The sequence below is a fragment of the Ochotona princeps genome, chromosome X (assembly GCF_030435755.1).
Source record: "Ochotona princeps isolate mOchPri1 chromosome X, mOchPri1.hap1, whole genome shotgun sequence".
NCBI lineage: Eukaryota > Metazoa > Chordata > Mammalia > Lagomorpha > Ochotonidae > Ochotona > Ochotona princeps.
The window spans coordinates 72,259,114-72,279,721 of NC_080865.1; the positions used below are offsets into that span (position 1 = coordinate 72,259,114).

A 20,608-nucleotide genomic window follows, 5' to 3' on the forward strand; every position below is an offset into this window, starting at 1 on the left:
AATGTCAGTAGACAGCTATGTTAAATGTGCTATACATCCAAAAGTTTGAACATAAATGAACAGTCTTGTACATAATGCACAGCACCAGATATTTAGATAGGGAGAGTTATAAATTACCTAGACTCTAGCTTTCTTGATTTACACTAGAATGTTAGATTTCTGAGGCCAGAGATTTTTATCTACTTTTACCCTCTGCTGTATCACCAGGACTTGATATGTAGTAGCAGTTCAAAAATATTTATTGTGGAAATGAATGGCTAAGTCAAGTGACTGCATATACCATCTCATCGCATCAGTCATTTATAGAGCTTTGAAGATTTAGGACTATATCATTTCCATAGTTTTATCAACAGTGCCAGCCAACAGAGTGCTCATATTTCTATGTGTTTTTGCACTCAAATTTTCCTTTTTCAGGGTGGAATTGCTTTTAAGGGTGAAAGAGGTCCCCCTGGGAACCCAGGTTTGCCAGGTCTCCCAGGAACTATGGGACCCATGGGCCCTGCTGGCTTTGGCCCTCCAGGCCCAATAGGTGAAAAAGGCATACAAGGTGTGGCAGGAAACCCAGGCCAGCCAGGACTGCCAGGTATGTTTTCTCTGATTGGATTTTTGTTCTATTTTAAATGTATTGTTTAAAAGTAGAAATATATTATCATTGTATAGTCTTGACTTCATCTCATGAGACATATACTTCTCTGGCCATTTGCTTTTGAACACTTCACAGCCTCTGAGGGAACATAATGTATTTTTTAAAAAGATTTATTTATTTTTACTGGGAAGAAATACTTATAGAGACAAAGATCTTCCATCCACTGGTTCTGGTTCACTCTCCAAAGGGCTACAGGTTATCCGAAGCCAGGATCCCGGAGCTTCCTTTGGACCTCCCACGTCAGTGCAGGCTCCCAAGGCTTTCGGCCGTCCTCCACTGCTTTCCCAGGCCACAAGCAGGGAGCTGGATGGGAAGTGCAACAGCCAGGACATGAACTGGCACCACATGGGATCCTGGCTCTTGCAAAGCAAAGGATTAGCCAATCAAGCATTCGTGCCAGGCCTATAATGTTTTAAATGAGGAATTCTCTCTAAATTTTCTGTATTCTTTATTTTTGTACTTTTAAAAAATTTTCAATTCTTTTTATTACTATTATTAATCATCTTATGATACAGTTCCATAAGCCCTAAGATTTCCCTTACTCCTCCCTGATCTACTTCCCCTTGAGTACAAGGTTAACAAAAATGATTATGGAGCAAATACATATGTAACTACCATACTGATCAAGAAATAAAATATTGTCACCGTCTTAGAAACTTCCAGACCCCTCTCCTTGTCATCTTCTCACCATAATCCTCTTCATCCTCTTCAAATGACCCTGACTTTTGCAGAATTTTATTCCATTTCCCTGCTATTATTATTGCCTGTATATGCCTTCCTAAATAATTGTTCTTAGATTTTGTTTCTTTTAGAATGATGTAGTGACAGGATCATAGTGCGTATTCTTTATGTGTATCACAGATGATTGTTCTTTTTTGGATTGTTTATAGCTTTAGGCCAATTAGAATAATGCCTCTATCTACATATGCTCGTGTATGTTTCCTATTATTCATGTTCTTACACTTTCCATGGCAGAGATTGGCAAACTTAGTAAGAGCCCAACATCTGGATTTTTCCCTGTTTAAGTAAAATTATTTATTAGAGCATGATAATCAGTATGATCTCAACTGCACTTTAAGTGTTAACATGTAGTTTGTTAAAATCTATTCTGTTTATACAGTGCTTATTCTTTAACAGCTTTTGATATAAAGAAATGGGCTTCATACATTTCATAGGTACAGTTCTAAGTTGTTATTTAGTGACCATCATGCTCACCCATCACCTGTTATTACAGATAAAAGTTTAATTTTGAAGTGGGAGACTGGCCTAGTGGTTAAGACGTTGGTTAAGGAACCCACATTTGACATCTGAGGACTTGGGTTGAATGCCTTGCCCCCTCCCTACTCCAGCCTCCTACTAACACAGTCCTTGGGATGCAGTGGTGATGATCCACGTAATTGGCTTCCTGCTGCCTATGAGAGACGTGGACTGTGTTCCTGGTTCCCTGCTTCACCGTTAGCCATCGCTAGAGCTGTCTCAGACACCTGGGGAGAGAGCCGTCTGCTGAGGGTTCTCCCCCTGCATCTCTCTAATACTTTTTCAAGTTTTATTTTAATAAACCTATGCACATCCACCATTTCTATGGTCACTTTTGCACTGCAGTAGGATAGTTGTAATTGCCATAAAGACCATAAGGATTGCAAAGCCTACAGTGTTTATTATTTATTATTTATTATTTATTATTTATTAGTGTTTATTATTTATTACAGAAATCATTTTCTTTTTTTTAAAGATTTATTTGTTTTTATTACAAAGTCAGATATACAGAGAGGAGGAGAGACAGAGAGGAAGATCTTCCGTCCGATGATTCACTCCCCAAGTGACCGCAACGGCCGGTACTACACCGATCTGGAGCCAGGAGTCAGGAACTTCCTCCAGGCCTCCCACGCAGGTGCAGGGTCCCAAGGCTTTGGGCCGTCCTCGACTGCCTTCTCAGGCCACAAGCAGGGAGCTGGATGGGAAGTGGAGCTGCCGGGATTAGAACTGGCACCCATATGGGATCCTGGCGCATTCAAGGCGAGGGCTTTAGCTGCTAGGCTATGCCGCCGGGCTCACAAATCATTTTCTAATCTTTATACTAGAATATGCATTTAACATCAGCAATTTTGAACAACAGGTTAAATGTTATATGTGTTCTGTATACTAGTTCTTTGTTAGCTATACACTTGTATTTTGCAAAGAAGTCTCTACCTGCTTCATTTTCTATAACTTCACTCTCTGCTTAATGCCTTTAATGACAAGAAATCAGTTTTAATGTAGTGATACACATCAATATTTTCCTTGTGGTTAGTATTTTTGTGTCATGTTTCAGAATTTTTCTTTGTGATGAAGTGATTTCACACTTGCGTTAATGAAATGTAGTTGTACTTTGAACATATAAAAGCTAAAAGTTTTCTTTGTTTACTACAATTTAATTGTTTAGGTGTATTTGGTGTACATTTTTAAAGCCCTTTTAGAGATATGTAGGGAACTGTAAATAAACAAAATCAATAAAATACATAGATAATAATTAGACAAGTAGATTTTCATAGCTACATTAATGGTTGGAGATTTATTTGCAGAATTGATTCACAATTGTGGAAGTTGAGAAATCCTACTGCAGGCCATCTGGATACTGCAGAACCAAAGAAATTATTTTTTAGCTCAGTCTAATTTCAAAGTCCTGAGATCTTGATGGCAGCAATTGCAAGTCCCAGAGTCTAGAGTCTGGGTAACCTCAAGATTTGATATCTAATGGGGGGAGAATCCCAGATTCTATGTAATTACAACACAATGTAATTAATGAATAAATTTAATAAAAAAAAATAAAGTCAGTAGGCCAAAAAAAAAAAAAAAAAGATTTGATATCTAAGAGTAAGGGAAATGGGTGCTCTCGCTCTAAGGAGGAAGAAAATCAATGGAGTTTCCTCTGACCTCTTCTGTCCATTCTGTCAGCTGATTGGATGGTACCTGCATGCTTTGAATGAGAGTGAATCCTTCTTAAATGCATTCTATTCCAGAAACATCCACACAGGCAAATCCACAGATACTAGTTTACTAGTTACCTGGGGCATCCCTTAATCCAGTCAAGTTGACACATAAGATTAACCATCACATATCTTCAGTCATGAAAGTTGCTTTTTCTCTTGGAAATCCCATGCTTCTGTTTAGTATCCTCCTTGAGTGTGCAATGTGGTATTATTTTTCTTGTGAATTTTTGTTTATTTTCATTTTCAAAAGGTTGTTGATTATTTTATTTTTCATCTTTAATTAAAAGTGATTTTCTGTACAGCAAACACTGGATTCACCATGGATTCATTCTTGTTCTCAGGTCCTAAAGGTGAGCCAGGTCAAACCATAACTCAGCCAGGGAAGCCTGGCCTGCCTGGTGTTCCAGGCAGAGATGGGGAAGTAGGCCTTCCAGGTATGCAAGGAATTTATTTTAAAATATCTCTGACACTTGTTGACTTCTTTCTTTAAAAAGTTCCCTTTCAAAATACTACTTTTTTTTTTTTTTAGGTGACCCTGGACTTCCAGGCCAACCAGGCTTACCAGGCATACCTGGTAGCAAAGGAGAACCAGGTATCCCTGGAATTGGTCTTCCTGGACCACCTGGTCCCAAAGGTATGTTCGACTGGATGATGTGAAATATAGGTTTACAGGATCGTTGATGTATTTAATTCCACAAGTTGAATACATTAATTGCACCTTTTTCTCCATGCAGTAAATAATAAGAATAAAAATCACAGTTCATTTATACTGTGATTTCATTATCTTTGTCTAAAATAAACCAGATATGAAAATATCTGATCATGATAACCACAAATGATACATGAGCTAAGAAAAATCACAAAAATAGTTGCTCTTTTATGTTTACAGTTTTATTTTTTAGTGCTAAAGAATGAGCACATAGTAAGGACTCAGTAGATATTTGTTGAGTTAATGGATTATAATAAAAAACAGATTTATTGTTTACGTGTATCCAAGCAATGTTTTGTGTTAAATAGTATTCTCTTAATTTATTGAGATTGTGTAAGGCTATTGCTTCAACTGTGTTTTATTCCTCACAGAATGTATTCTCATGAATGGCAAGCGTATGCATTGCTTCCCCACTCCTAAACATGTCCATACTCATTTCAAGCACTTTCAACAGTGTCATATTTAATTGCCTGTGATATTATGTCTGCAATAGTCTTAAATTCATTTCTGGAGCTACACGATGGGCTCTTTATCATGCTACGTTCAGAAATAATCAGTAGAAAATTCTACGATTCTTCTGTGAAATTTATTCCTTAGATTTAGATCAATCTTGATAAGTGATAGTTTTTAGTTTTCTTTGCAAGAATATATATCCACACACATTAACTCTGTGAATAGTAAGAGCATTTGATTATTGAGAAGCAATATGGGGTATCTGTACAGCTGAATCTTAAGTAGTCGTTTAAGAAGGTGTCATTGTGCTTTTAACATCTGGTATAGTCACTAAGCCTAATTTGACAAGGTTAAAATATGCGTTACAACTTTGCATATCTAATGTAAAGTATCTTTTCTTTGGAGTTGAAAAATTGCTTATTATTTTACAGGTTTTCCTGGAATTCCAGGACCTCCAGGAGCACCTGGGACACCTGGAAGAACTGGTCTAGAAGGCCCTCCTGGTCCACCAGGTTTTCCGGGACTGAAGGTCTGGGACATTTTAATGTATCCCTTCTCACTTTTCTATGTCCCCTGCTTTCCTATTTCTCTGATTTAGACATCTTCCCAAGTCTTGACTATGTAAATAAACTTGACTGACTATATTTTCCTTTAAAAATGTTTAGCCCTAAGCCATCTTAAATAGTTCAAGAAGTCATATTTGGACAAAACAGTTTTGTGGACTTGCTTTGGAATGGCCAGTTATCTGATTAGCGGAATGAACAGTGCTTCTCTATAAAATCGTTATCCCATTTCATCTCTGGCCATGTCAATGTGATGATTTGTTCAAATGGTGTTTAATATCATGTGAAGGCTCTCCCGTACAGGGCTCCTCTGCCTGAGTACCGTCATATACACATGATGCAAATTACTGCTAATGACCTAGTGATAATCGTGATAATAAAACTCTGAGTGCTTTTCTATCCTTTTCTGTATCTCATCTAGTCTCAAACTTTCTTCAGTCAACCTTTAGCAAGCTACAATTGCATATAATTATCCTAATCCTTTTTCTGGTTTCTCTGTGCTTAATTTAAACTCCCTGTGCTTCATGACTATCATTTTTTTCCATAAGATGAACAGTTGCCCATTACCTCAGCTCTCAAGAGAAAACCATTTCTCTATATTGGTTGATTATTTTATTTTAGTATGAATATTATATTTTTAAAGATGTATTTATTTTTAAGGGAGAGCATCCGGGAAGAAGGGAGATATAGACAAAAAGATGTTTCTTCTACTTCCTCCCAGTTCAAGATTTCTACTTATGCACATCCCTGGAAGCAACAGATAATGAACCCAGTATTTGTTCCTCTGTGCCTGTTCCCATCTCCCTCACCATGTTGGAGACTTGGGTTAAGTTCTTAGCTTCAGGTTTTGTGTATATGTGAGGAAGGAATTTATATGGAAGCTCTCCCTCCTCCTGCCTTTCCTTCACTCTCTTTTAAGTAAAAAGAAACTGAAATAAATGTAAAAATTGTTAGTTGGTTTGTCTAATATTCTATAATCACATTTTCCCTCATTCTGTTCTTTAATATCACACTTTCTCATCTCTTATCTTAAAACCAATCAATTCATTTAGTTTTACTAAAGCTTGTTTCCTATCATTCCAGATATTTTCTCTCAACAATCACAAACAATTTTTACATAATTATTATCCCCAGCCCCCATATAAAAATATTGCCTTGCATTTTCTCTTTTAAATCCTCTACATTAAGCAGTAAACACCAGGAAAATCATGGGAGGTTTTGTGTTTTGTCATGTGTCTACTAAAGGGAGAACCAGGATTTGCATTACCTGGACCACCTGGACAACCAGGACTCCCAGGTTTCAAAGGAGCACTTGGTCCAAAAGGTGATCGTGGCTTCCCAGGACCCCCGGGTCCTCCAGGACGCACTGGCTTGGATGGGTTACCTGGACCAAAAGGTATGGAGATTGTTGCTACTGTTTGCTTTGCTTTCAACTTTGATAATTAAACACGTGGGATCATTTGTAGGTGACACGTTAAAACAACTGGAAAGCACTTCTGCTGTCATTGCTCCACTTTTTGAAAACCTTCAGTGATTATTTTATCTTTCATTTCCTTGAATTGATAATGCAGTCATTTTTAAATATTTATTTATTTTATTGGAAATGCAGATATACAGAGAGAAGGAGATACATAGAGGAAGATCTTCCATCCACTGGTTCACTCCCCAAGTGACCACAATGGCTGGAGCTGAGCCAATCTGGAGCCAGAAGCCAGGAGCTTCTTCCAGGTCCCACGCGGGTGCAGGGTCCCAAGGCTTTGGGTCGTCCTGGACTGCTTTCCCAGGCCACAAGCAGGGAGCTGGATGGGAAGTAGAGTAGCCAAGATATGAACTAGTGCCCATATGGGATCCCGGTGCACTTTAGCCAATAGGCCGCTGAGCTTAGTCCCAATAATACAAGGTTTTGCATACAGAAGTAACACTAAGAAATCTTCCTTATGCAATAACTTCATCCATTCTGTTACTGTCCATCCACATGTATACTCACGTTTTAGGTGTTGTTTTAATTTATTGTTCCAACATTCCTCCATAAAAATACTAACCAATAAGCCAAAAAAAATATTTTATTCATTTCTTAAGAGATAGGTTGTTGTTATTTGACTTTTTCTAACCTTCACTTAGGTTGCTTAATTTTTTATCCTAGATATCACTCTATATCATAAGTAGAAATTTAGAGCTCTTCATTTTTTATTTCATTTATTTTACTTGAAAAGTAGAAATAAAAACACAGACAGATGCACAGAGAAATTGCCCATCTACTGATTCCCTCCCCATATTCTGACAACAGCCTGGGCCAAATCATGTCCAAGCCGAGCACACAAAGTTCTGTCTGGATCTCTCATGTGAGTGACAGGACCCAAGTATTTGACAACATCTGCTGTGTTTCAGAGTTGCATAGTACCAGAAAGCTATATGAGAAGCTGAAGCAGGACTCAATGCCAGTTTAATATGGAATCTAGACATCCAAGGTGGTGGCTTTACCAATTGCTCTATGATTTTTTTCTTTTATTCCTCCTCTATTTTTTATTTTAATTAAAAAATCTGTATAAATAAACAGATTCCATATACATCACGATATAGATTTAGGAGCACAGCAATACTTCCATCTAGCCTCTCTCATATCCACATTCCCCACCTAACCTCTCTCTTTCTTACTTCTTTTTTTCCTAATTTTTATCAGGGCGCATTTTCATTTAATTTTGCAATCACAGGCTTAACAATCTGTTACGTAGAGATATTGACACGTAGCAAGTAGAAAAACAGAAACAACCTATTTCTCAGGAGTATAAACAAAGGCTATAAATAATAATAAAATCCCGTGATGTCAATATCACTCAAATGGAGTACCTTTTTTAATTCTGTGTATTGGTTATCACAGATCAGGGAAAACATATGATATCTGATTTTTGGTAGGAGAGGGTGTAACGTTTTTCATTAAGCATATGTGGTTTCCAGTTGGACTCATTTAGTTGCAAAAGAAAAATTTCTTTTTTACGGCTGAGTAGTATTTCATAGTGAACTTATACCATACTTTATTGAGTCATTCATTAACTGGTATGTGTGTTGATTTCTTGTCTTAGTTATAGTGAATTGAGCTGCTATAAGCATAAAGCTACACATAACCCTCATATGCTGATTTAATTTCATTTGGTTAAATTCCCAGGAGTTTAATGGCTGGGTCATGTGTTAGATCTACTTTCAGATATCTGAAGAATCTCCATACTGACTACCATAATGGTTCCACTGATTTACATTCCCACCAACAGTGGAGCAGGATACCTTCTGTCTCACATCCTCACCAGCATTTATTGTTTTCTGACTTCTGTATGATAGTCTTTATAACTGGGGTGGGGAAAATCCTCATTGTGATTTATATTTCCATTTCCCTGATGGCTAGTGAACCTGAGCATTTTGTTTTTCATGTCTGTTGGCCATTTGAATCTCATCCTTTCAAAACTAACTCTTCGTGTCCTTTGCCCATTTCTTGACTGAATTGCTATAAACCTACTTATAGTGACATTCTGAGATATGATTATTGTATGGTGCCTTTGTTTATACTGCCAAGGAACAGTAAGTTTTTGCTTTTCTGTTTGCTTGGTTTTTAAAATTTTTCTTTTTTCTTTTGTATTCTTTGCTGTTGTTATTATTTTTTACCTGCTGTGTGTTGATATCATTACCTAATGGAATGTTATAACTGTGGGGAAAAAAGATAAAATCCTGCGTAGTATTGAATTAGAGGAGTATACCATATTTTATGTCGTGAGCTGGTAGTTGCTAGAATGAATTTTTGCCAACATTTTTCTTACTAGAAATAACTGCACAGTGAATAATATTTAATATATATATTACTTCAGATGTATGCAAGCATAATACTAGAACAATGAAAATATTTTTGAACTAAAGAAAAGGTTCATCCCTAGATGTTGTCAGAGTCCTCTCCATTTATACCACTTTACATTTTTACCAGCAATACAAGTATGCTAACTTCCCCTAAAGACTTGCTATTTGTGCATTGACTGACTGATATTTTTGCTGACCTGATGAAAGTATGTGTCTCAGTATACTTTAAGAAATATAGTTCATTGTGCCACTTTTCACATAGAAAAAAATATTATAGAATAAGAAGAAAAATAATGTGTATCTATCTCCTAGATTTTGCAAATTAACATTTTATCTCCCTGCCATTTTATTTTAAAATGTTAAATAAAAATTTAAACTCAAATTAAATTAATGTAAAATTTAAACAAATTTTTAATTTTTATTTAAAATTTACAGATTAGAAAAAGTCATAGTGCATACAATATACACATTATTGATATTCCACTATCACATTTTATTCTACACGCTATCATATATCTGCCCATCTATCCATCTTTTTCCACTCATTTATCTTTTCTTCAATACATTTGAAAATATATTACAATAACACCCTGATTTTCCCTAAACATTTCGGCATGCATTCCATAGCTAAAATACCATAGTCATGTATTTCTTCTTTTTATATCAAATTCATGTTAAATGATATGCACAAATTTGAGGGGCACATTTTGTTGGAGTTTTACAATTACAACACCAGCATAATCCAAACTTCATTCTACAAATTTCTTTCATATCCCTTTCTAGTGAATTTCTACCCCACCATCCACCATGGCAATTGTTTTATTATGAGTGTACCCTCACAAATTATTTTACTTCAATAAATGCAAACTAAATATATGGCAAACCCAACACCATTTTGTATTACAAAAGAAGAAGAAGAAGAAAGAAGAAACTCAACAAAGGGCTGATGTGATGGTATATTGGGTTAAGCTGCTGCCTATGGTGCCAGCATCCCATATGAGCACTAGTTCAAATCCTAGCTGCTCCACTTCAGATCCAGCTCCCTCCTAATGCGCCTAGGAAAGTATGGACTTGTTTAGAACACATGGCAGCATACATACTTATTATAGAAGGGCAGTGTATGAAATTTCTGATCCATATAACTGCTGAGGTTTGACACTCAGAGAATATTTTACCCACTAAGAACAGAAAACGCAATCTTTTCAAGTGTACATGAAGCATCTACCAAGATAAACCATAGTCTGGGTGGTAAAGTGAATCTTGGCAAATTTAAAACACTGAAATTGCATAGGAAGTCCTCTTACCATATTGAATGAATAAGAAAAACACACAAAAAAGATATCGTGACAACATGTGTGGAAAATAATAAAAATATTTCTGAATAACAAATGGATCAAAAGGGAAATGGTCAGAAAAATTAGACAGTTTTTGGAAAATAAATGGAAATTAAAAATTAAAATGCAGATAAAGACATGATTCAAAGAAAAATCAAATATTAAAAGCTTGTAACAAGAAATGAAAACCTCGGTTATGTACATACTTTAGGAAACTTGAAAGCAAATCAAAAGTATACAGCAAAATAGGCTATATTAACAAAAGAACAACAATTAAATTTATAATTTAAATACATTAGAAAAATTCTCTGAATCTAGAGCAGACTTTCGGGGAGGGAGGTTAAACAGCTACTTGCGACACAGGCATCCCATACAGAATGTCAGTTGGAGTCTTTGCTGCTATGTTTCTGACCCAGCTACACGCTAATGTGCCTGGGAAGCAACAAATGACGGCTTAAGTGCTTGAATCCTCTGCCAACCATGTAGGAGACCCAGATGGAGTTCCCATCTTCTGCTTTTGGTCTGTCCCAGCCCTGGCTTTTGCAAATATTTTGGGAGGGAATGAATCAGCAAATGGAAGCTCATTCTCCGCCCCCTTCAAATAAATAAATAAGTAAATAAGTAAATAAATAAATAAATAAATCTTAAATAATTCTCTGAAGTCAGATGATGTTCTTCAAAAATATCAGTAACATTTATATACATCTTACCAGAATGACTAAAAAATAAAGAGGACACAGATATTAACAATGTGTATAAAGGAGAAGACGTCATTACAGACTAATTTTATTAAAATGTTAACAAAAGAATGAAACAAGTAACAATCTGTCCCCATATTTTATTGCTTCAAAGTAAAGAACCAATCTCTTCAAAGAAATAAACAACTGAAATTTACTGAAAAGTGTATAGTCCACACACCTATTTTTTCTTTTTAGTTCATAGATAAAAAGGTACTGGAAAAGAGAACTACAGGATCAGATACATCACTGGTAAATTCTAACAAACATTCAAGGCAATGATATTAATTCTGCGTATTATCTTACCCCCAAACAGATGTGAATTAACTACTGCCCATTTGTTTTATGAGACCAGTGCGACTCTGTTACAAAAATCAAGCAAAGACATTACAAGGACAGTAAGGTGTCAATCAATATGTCTCATGAACACAGATTTAACAACCATGAACAAAATATTGAAAACTAAATATATAAACCGGGTAATAGGGCTCAGTGTGGCTAAAGTCCTCGCCTTGCGCACACTGGAATCCCATTTGGATGCAGGTTCTAATCCTGGCAACTCTACTTCCCATCCAACTCCATGCTTGTGGTCTGGGAAAGCAGTCGAGGACCGCCCATAGCCTTGGGACCCTGAACCCGCATGGGAGACCCGGAAAAAAACTCCTGACTCCTGACTTCAGATTGGCTCAGCTTTGGCCATTGCAGCCACTTGGGGAGTGTATCAACAGATTCAAGATCTTCCTCTCTTTCTCTTCTTCTCTCTGTATATCCGACGTTCCAATAAAAATAAATAAATTTTTAAAAAATTAAAAGAAGCAGGGTAATATAGCTAATTTATATCCACAGAATACAGGCTAATGTGACATCTGAAAATCAAGATCGTTTAGACAGAAGTGTAGGATGAAATCTTTGCTGCCATAGGATAGACACAGAGCTGTTAGATAAAACACCAAAAGAATAATCCATTATATTTTAGAAAGAAAAAAAACTTGTCAAATTGGGCATCATTAAAATGTTCTTTCATATTACATATCTGACAAACTACTTTTAACCACAATATGTTAGAAACTCTTAAGATATTAAAAAGCATGGAAGATCTCTCAGTGTCATGTTCTTCCTCTCTGTTTCTCTGCATTAAAAATAAAATGAAAAGAAATTCTTTTAAATTTTAAAAATTGCCTGAATTATAGGAAATGTAGTTCTAAAAATGATCAAATGATTTGAGTAGATACTTCACCTAATAAAAGATCTGAATGGCTAATATGCATACAAAGATGCTTAATATTAGGAAATGTGTGTTAAAATGAAAATTATGTATTAATATGTAAGTATAAGAATTGAATTTTAAACAAAGAAGAAAAATGATGTAGATGAAGAAGAAATGATAAAACTTCTAATGTCAAAGATAGGCTTTATTGGTAATAAGAAAGGCATGTACATGTTTACAAGCCATGGCCCTGAGTCTGTAAAAAAGGAAGGTAATTTGAAAATATATTTTAAACTAGTAGATACATATGTGCCTGAGATTAGTTACATGTAGAAAAATGTGTGGTTTGCAATCATTTGTTTTCTTTTGTAAGGTTGATTTATGGACTAAAATTGAGTGCTTGGTCTATGTTAAAATAAGACTACTGATAAATACTGTGTGTGTTGTTTTGAGTGCTTATTTGTAGCTGTCATGATGAATGAAAGCCAATTTTTCAAAATTGCTCTTTAATATGATATGCATTTTAACATGAGTTTTGTGGTATCTGAGGACTAAGTGGTTCAGCTGCTATTTCTAATATCTGAACTATATTTATCCCCAAAAGGTGATGTTGGACCAAATGGACAACCTGGGCCAGTGGGACCTCCTGGGCTTCCAGGAACAGGTGTTCAGGGACCACCAGGACCACCAGGAATTCCTGGACCAGTAGGTCAACCTGGTAAGCATAGAGGAAATTTGCATTCTGTGTGCTTGAAATTTAAATTGGTTAGTTCATTAATAAAGTGTTACCTCTAATGGTAATCCAGAAGATAGACTTTAATAGGGAATGTATCCAAATGCTAAATTTTCTGAAAGCAAGAAAGTACAGACCACAACATAAAAGCTATTAAATCCTGACATATCCCCTCTCTGTTCATCTCAGAATTCACGGTTGTAGTAGTGCAATTTAACAGTTGCAGCGTTCTATCTTCGACACAGAATTGGTGCAGTAGGCATGGTTTTTGGCAGCATAAACCTAAATGTCTAGTGTGATCATTTCAGATCTAAGTAGCTGTATGGCATTAAATTTTATCTCTGTGGAAATTCTTAACATGTCTTTTTCTCCAGGTATTCTAAAAATTATTTTTCATGATACAGTTCCATAGGCACATTTTCCTCCCACCCCACTCTTTCCCCTGCATTATTATACCAGTATAATAGCAACAGCTACAAGCCCATCATTTTGCATTTAAGCATATGAGGATATTATAGGTATAGAAAATGGTAAGGCGTCCAGCATTCTGTGGTAAAGATATATTTAATAGTTTCATTAGGCATCTTACTACGTGAGAACTAGAGTTAAGAATCAGCAAAAACGTTTTGTAAAATAAATGTTTTAGGCATTCTAGTCTCTCTCTCTCCCTGTAAGAATAAAGCAGTTCTTTTTTCCCTCTTTTCCCTTTTTAAATTAGCAATAATTTGTAAAGTTTCTTTTCATATTTCTATTGGATACTCAGAAAAGTCTTGCCAATGGATTGTTATAAAATGACTGCTTCATTACTCAAAAGAAACCATTCTGTTCAGGTAGTATGACAAAGGGGTCTTGAGGAAAAGAATATTTTTAGATCTGTCTAGTATTGTTTCACGTAGACGGATAAAGTGAATTTATCGTTTCAGATGTATTTTATTTTCTTTTAGTTTGGAGGTTTTCAAATATGGAGCATTTCAAATTCATTAATCACAGCAGAGTGAGAATAAAATAGATCAACATTAATATCAATCTGAATAACATGCAGATATCCTAATATCACTCTAAAATACAGATGTTTATAAAATGCTTTATGCTTGTTTTAAATGTGAGTGACATTCTACAATATTTTATTTATCTATTGCTCTCTGTCTCTGTGACCTGCGAGTGTATACAGATACATTGATTTATAAATCCTAAATAGGATGAGCAGGGGGGGAAACTAATGTTGCTGAATTCAGCCTTACTTCTTTCTTCTGTAGATTTATGCTTTGCATAGGATTCAAGATTTCAGCTAATAGGATTCAGCAAACAAATCAAGTTAATAGCAACTACCATGAAAAAGCATTAAATGTATTCTTAATATAGACATTTTCTCAGATTGCAATTACTTTTTTTCTTTCTTACCGTATTTTGTGTTTGGTACCAAACACGTGTACTCATTTTTAATGTAAAATTTATTTAAAGAAAAAAGCAAACTATTACTCCAGTTCATTTAAAAAATTTTATACGTTGGGGATTGTGTTGTGGTATAAAAAATTAATGCCTGTGACATCAGCATCCCATATGGTAGCTAGTTCATATCCTGGCTGTGCCACTTCTAATTCCTGCAAATAACCTGTGAAAAGCAGTGGCATGTTCTCCAAGTGTTTGGGCCCCAGAAAACCTGCACAGGAGCAGCTCAGTGCTGGCCATTGCAACCATCTGGGGAGTGAAACAGCAGGTAGAAAATTCCCCTCTCGCACTCTTGCTCTCTCAATCTGAATTTCATACAAATAAATGAAATTTTTTAAATGTTATAGTTCCTTTTCATCTTAATAATGCTGTGATCAGCAAGACTATTAATAATGTCTTGATAGACATAACTTGTAGTACATTATTAAAATTTTATCAGTGTTTTTCTATGAGAAGCTTTCATTTGCAATGGAAAACTTAAGAGAAATATTCTGTATTTTTTCTCTCCACGGTGCAATGTTTACAATATGCTTTTTTTTTTTTTTTTAAAGATTTATTCATTTTATTACAGTCAGATATACACAGAGGAGAGACAGAGAGGAAGATCTTCCATCCGATGTCTCACTCCCCAAGTGAGCCACAACGGGCCGATGCGCGCCGATCCGAAGCCGGGAACCTGGAACCTCTTCCGGGTCTCCCACGCGGGTGCAGTGTCCCAAAGCTTTGGGCCGTCCTCGACTGCTTTCCCAGGCCACAAGCAAGGAGCTGGATGGGAAGTGGAGCTGCCGGGATTAGAACCGGCGCCCATATGGGATCCCGGGGCTTTCAAGGCGAGGACTTTAGCCGCTAGGCCACGCCGCCGGGCCCTACAATATGCTTTTAGGCTTTCCTTTTGACTCCAGTTTTCTGCTCTTAGTAAGCTTTTACTATTTGTCTTTGTCTTTTCCATGGCAGACTGTATAGTTTAACTCCTGTTTGCAAATTAAGGTCTCACTGAATATCAATTCTTCATTCATGAGTAGGGAAATCAAACATTATTATTGAGACATCAGAAGCAAAATGCTTCTCATTCCATGACCTACTAAGCCAGGAGGAAACATAGGTTGTTTATTCTTGGCATTTGATTTGGCCACCACCATTAAATGGTTCTATTTTGCTGTCAAATAAATTTAGAATGTCCACATACCCCTATCTATCTGAAGACATGCTATTAGATAGTAAAGAGATTAAACAAAACTGTTAATTTTATATTTATTTTGTTTATCCTGGAGCTTGCTGGGTTGCTGTTCCTGAAACACTTGAACGTCAGGTATACTTAGTACTATAGTTTTTTCTCGAAAGTCATAATTTGGAAACTAAAACTTTAACAATAAAACAAGCAAGATCTCTGCAGATTTCACTTCATTTTATTTTGTTATTGTTATTTGTGAAACCACTGTCTTAAAGCATATTTCAAAAGGTCATTTATTTGTATTTAAATTTCAGTACTTAAAAAGCTACTTTAGCTATAATAATACATAGTGATCCATATGGATATAATTGTGCTCATAATTTGGCATCTCATCATACTTTGCAATTATCATAATAAAAAAGTCACTCCCATTTTACAGCAATTTACTCTAAAATGCAATATTGGATCCACCACCTCTGTGTCAAATAAGTGAAATTCTCTATTCGGTAAACTGAAATTTATCAGCTTTAGTTGGACAATTGCATCAAACTGGGCTTGAAATACAAATAGTCACCTATGAAACTTCAACAATAAAATTAGAGCTTACTATTGTTGGGGCTCTTGGAGTGATCATCTGACTAAAACTCCGGCATCCCTCTTCCCAGTCAGCTCTGGCCTGATCCATATTCAGCAAATGAGAACAATCTCTGGGAAGGGACTCTCTGAAGCCTCTTCGCTGATGGGTACTGAAGTGTGAACCTGCATGATGTTTCCAGTGGAATTCTTTTCTCATAAATTTATTATTTTTAAACTACCTTGGTTTTTTGAGTGATTGAGTCTTACAGAAATTTACCAAGGTTAAGTATTTTTTATTGGAAATTCAAATATACAGAGAAAAGGAGAGACAGAGAGGAAGATCTTCCGTCCGCTGATTCACTCCCCAAGCGGTCGCTATGGCTGGAGCTGAGCCAATTCGAAGCCAGAAGCCTGGGGCCTCTGGGTCTCCCACATGGGTGCAGGTTCCCATGGCTTTGGGTGGTCCTCAACTGCTTTCCCAGGCCACAAACAGGGAGCTGGATGGGAAGCGGGACTGCCGGGATTAGAACTGGTGCCCATATGGGATCCTAGCATTTGCAAGGCAAGGACTTTAGCTGCTAGGCTATCGTGCTGTCCCAAGGTTTAAGTATTTTTTGTAGTGACCTTTTTTTTTTTTTCCTGTAAAAGCCTAGTTGAGAAAAAATAATCCTGGTTGAAATAATGAACAAAAATTTATAGCAAAGACTAATAATATTTATCAAACTATTTAAAACAAAACCCAAATAAAATAAAGTCCATGTAACTGACTTATTTTGTAATTAACCATTTTTAGGGATCATATAATTATGTATCATAATATATTAAAACATGTTTTAATATATTTAAATATATGTAAATCCAAGTGTATAAACGCTGTCAGTCTGCAATGGGACTAAAGCATATTCAGAATAAGCATTTGGAAAGTTTATCGGTAATTTAATAGCATTACTTTATTTGTGATATAATAGCAAAAATTAGATTTTTTATGTCTTGGTATTTCATCTTAAACATTTTAAGTATATTTTGCATTTTAAAAAATTCTCAGTGAATAACCCAGAACTAAGAAAAAGTGATCTTTCACTAGAAATAATTTGAGAAATATTGTGTTAGAGACATATGCTTGAAATGCTTGAAAGTCCTGGAGCTAAATTTTAGGTATTTGTAAGTCATGTTTATACACACAGGGTTCTATCATTTGTTTGCTAGAAAAAAATATGAAATGAACTTTTACAATAAATTTACATATTTATTTATGTATGTATGTATATATGTATTTAAAAGGCAGAGTGACAGAGAGAGGGGAGAGACAGAGAGAGAAGGAGACAGACCCACCACCCATCTCTTAAGTGATTGCCCTGGTGCCTCAAACAGCCAGGTCTGAACCAGGCTGGAGTCAGGTACTAGGAACCACATCCTGTCTATTACATGCATGGTAGGGACCAAAGGATTTGGGCCATGTTCCTTTGATTTGCTAGGCACATTAGCAGGAAGCTGGAATAGAAGCAAAGCAACAGGGACTCAAATCTGCCCTATGATACGGAATTCAGTCGTTGCCAAGCCACCACTGAACCTACTCTGCCATAATACAAATCCCCCAGATATGTCTTTTAAAACTGCTTCAATGTTTGCTAATAATGGTGTTTATGTACTAGGTCTACATGGAATACCAGGAGAGAAGGGAGATCCGGGACCTCCTGGGTTTGATATGCCAGGACCTCCTGGTGAAAGAGGCAATCCAGGACTCCCAGGAACACCTGGTCCTGTGGGACCTCCAGGACCACCAGGGCTCCCAGGAAAAGCAGGTGCCATTGGATTTCCAGGTAATTTGTTTAATGTTTTCTCTGATTTTGTTTTCAGGAAATTAAAGCCAATAGGACTTGTATACTATTCTTATGTTACTGTTTTCTCAATTGATTCTCTCCCTTAATGAAGAGTGTTAAATGTCTTTGTAAGAAAAGCTTATTAAGATTTGCCCTATACTTTATTCTCTGTGGGTATTCTAGTTGTATCTATGGTGAACAGTCCCAAGACATAATGGTTTAAATCAGCCTTCTGATTTTGCTCAGGATTATATGGGTAAGGAGTTAAAATGTGCAGAGGTAGGGCTTAGGAATCTACTTCCAAGACAGTACTTTTCCCTTACCTAGTGTTCATTGAAATTTTAACTCATCATACCTGTTGCCTCTTCAAATGGTTTGGAGCCTTCATATTATGGTTGTATCAGAGTAGAAGCTTTCTTGCATGGCAGCTGGCTTTAAAGAAAGAATCCCCAAAGTCAAGTGCAAGTATTTGAGGAACCATGGTAAGAAGTCGAAAGAGTTTTATTATTTTCAGCCATGGAAGTCACACAGTGTCAATTAGGAGGATAAAGACACAGACTCAACCAACATTAAGAGGAAGAGCCTATACAAGGGCATATATACTAGGAAATGGGGTCCATTGATGAGGGACATCTTTGGATACTATTTTACCACAGTGTATCGTTTTTATTCATGGATACTAGCAATAGTCAGCACTAAGATTATAGGCAACAGAAAAGGAGTTCAACTTCACAGTGTCTTCCAGACATCTTAAAACAATACTTTCATCTTTCCAAAGTCCCAGAAAGGCAAAAGTTAACAACTGGTGTTTTTCAAAGGTGCCAAAGGTGAAATGGGTATGATGGGACCTCCAGGCCCACCAGGACCTCTGGGGATTCCTGGAAGGAGTGGCAATCCTGGTCTTAAAGGTAATATTCAGTTTTGTGTATGAGAGAGAAAATTAAATATCGCTTGATATCAATACAATCACTTTTGTTTAGCTGCTTTAGAATGAGCAATGTTTGGTTGTGTCTTGTTTCTGTGTGGTATTGTCTTACATTTCGTGGCATGCTTTGTTTAGATGCCATGTAATGTAAATACTTAACTCAAAATGGCAAAAATATGGATTCAGCTTTGATTCTTTTTTTTTTTTCAGTTGTAAGTCAGATTTACTGAGAGGTGAGACAGAGAGGAAGATTTTCCTTTCCTTGCTTCATTGCCCAGGTGGCCGCAATGGCCAGGAGCCAAACCAAGCTGAAGGAGCCAGGAATTCCTTCCAGGTCTCCTAAGCTAGTGCAGGGTCCCAAGGCTTTAGGCCATCTTCTCCTGCTTTCCCAGAGCACAGGAAGGGAACTGGATGGGGAGAGGAGCAGCCAGGACTTGAACCGACACACATATGGGATCCCCACACATGCAGGATGAGGATTTAGCCGCTGATTCTTTTCTTTTTTTTTTTTTTTAAAGATTTATTTTTATCACAAAGTCAGATATACAGAGAGGAGGAGAGACAGAGAGGAAGATCTTCCGTCCGATGTTTCACTCCCCAAGTGAGCCTCAATGAACCGATGCGCGCCGATCCGAAGCCGGGAACCTGGAACCTCTTCCGGGTCTCCCACAAGGGTGCAGGGTCCCAAAGCTTTGGGCCGTCCTCGACTGCTTTCCCAGGCCACAAGCAGGGAGCTGGATGGGAAGTGGAGCTGCTGGGATTAGAACCGGCGCCCATATGGGATCCCGGGGCGTTCAAGGCAAGAACTTTAGCCACTAGGCCACGCCGCTGGGCCCCGCTGATTCTTTTCTTACACCCAGTCTACAATTTCCAAAGACTTGCAGAAGGAAGAATTAGTATCTGGATTTGAAATATGTATATACTCAACTAATTACTATACCATGGCTAAGCTGCATTAATATTTTGAGTAGCTATCAGCCAAACTACATGTTAGGTATAATCATCACTTATTTTAATCTTGGGTGGATAAAGTTGATCTGTTGTGTGTTTTCCACATGTGTTGATTTTAGGAGATGATGGCTTACACGGTCAGCCAGGACTTCCTGGTCCAGCAGGAGAAAAGGGCAGCAAAGGAGAGCCTGGCCTTCCAGGACCTCCTGGACCAGTAGATCCAAATCTGCTGGGCTCAAAAGGAGAGAAGGGGGAACCTGGCTTACCAGGTGAGTGAATTCATCTATTCAGGAATATTTTTATAGTGTATGTAAAGTTTAATTTTTAAAAATGACATTTTTGTGATACAGGATTCGCCAACAAAAATGATTTAGGTGTATCAAAATTTGGTCATGCTTTGCTTGATTATATTATTTCCCTAATCCACATTTGCTTGAGTGTTTTCTTTATGGCTTATCTCTCACAAACTGTATGGTTTTAACAGATTCAGGCAGTCATATTCAAGTCTTCCAGGAAGTGGTATAG

At 36.8% G+C, this 20,608-nt stretch overlaps 1 protein-coding gene across 1 annotated transcript in view; it reads left to right on the forward strand.

Moving 5' to 3' along the window:
* Nucleotides 1–20,608, forward strand: part of COL4A5 (collagen type IV alpha 5 chain) — a 191,899-nt gene that overhangs the window by 122,787 nt on the left and 48,504 nt on the right. The window contains exons 25-33 of the mRNA XM_058658440.1: nt 415–583; nt 3,957–4,049; nt 4,145–4,249; nt 5,209–5,306; nt 6,586–6,736; nt 13,063–13,176; nt 18,040–18,207; nt 19,026–19,115; nt 20,203–20,352. Of these exons, the coding sequence (XP_058514423.1) occupies nt 415–583; nt 3,957–4,049; nt 4,145–4,249; nt 5,209–5,306; nt 6,586–6,736; nt 13,063–13,176; nt 18,040–18,207; nt 19,026–19,115; nt 20,203–20,352 (1,138 nt within the window). The remainder of the gene's footprint in view (nt 1–414; nt 584–3,956; nt 4,050–4,144; nt 4,250–5,208; nt 5,307–6,585; nt 6,737–13,062; nt 13,177–18,039; nt 18,208–19,025; nt 19,116–20,202; nt 20,353–20,608) is intronic.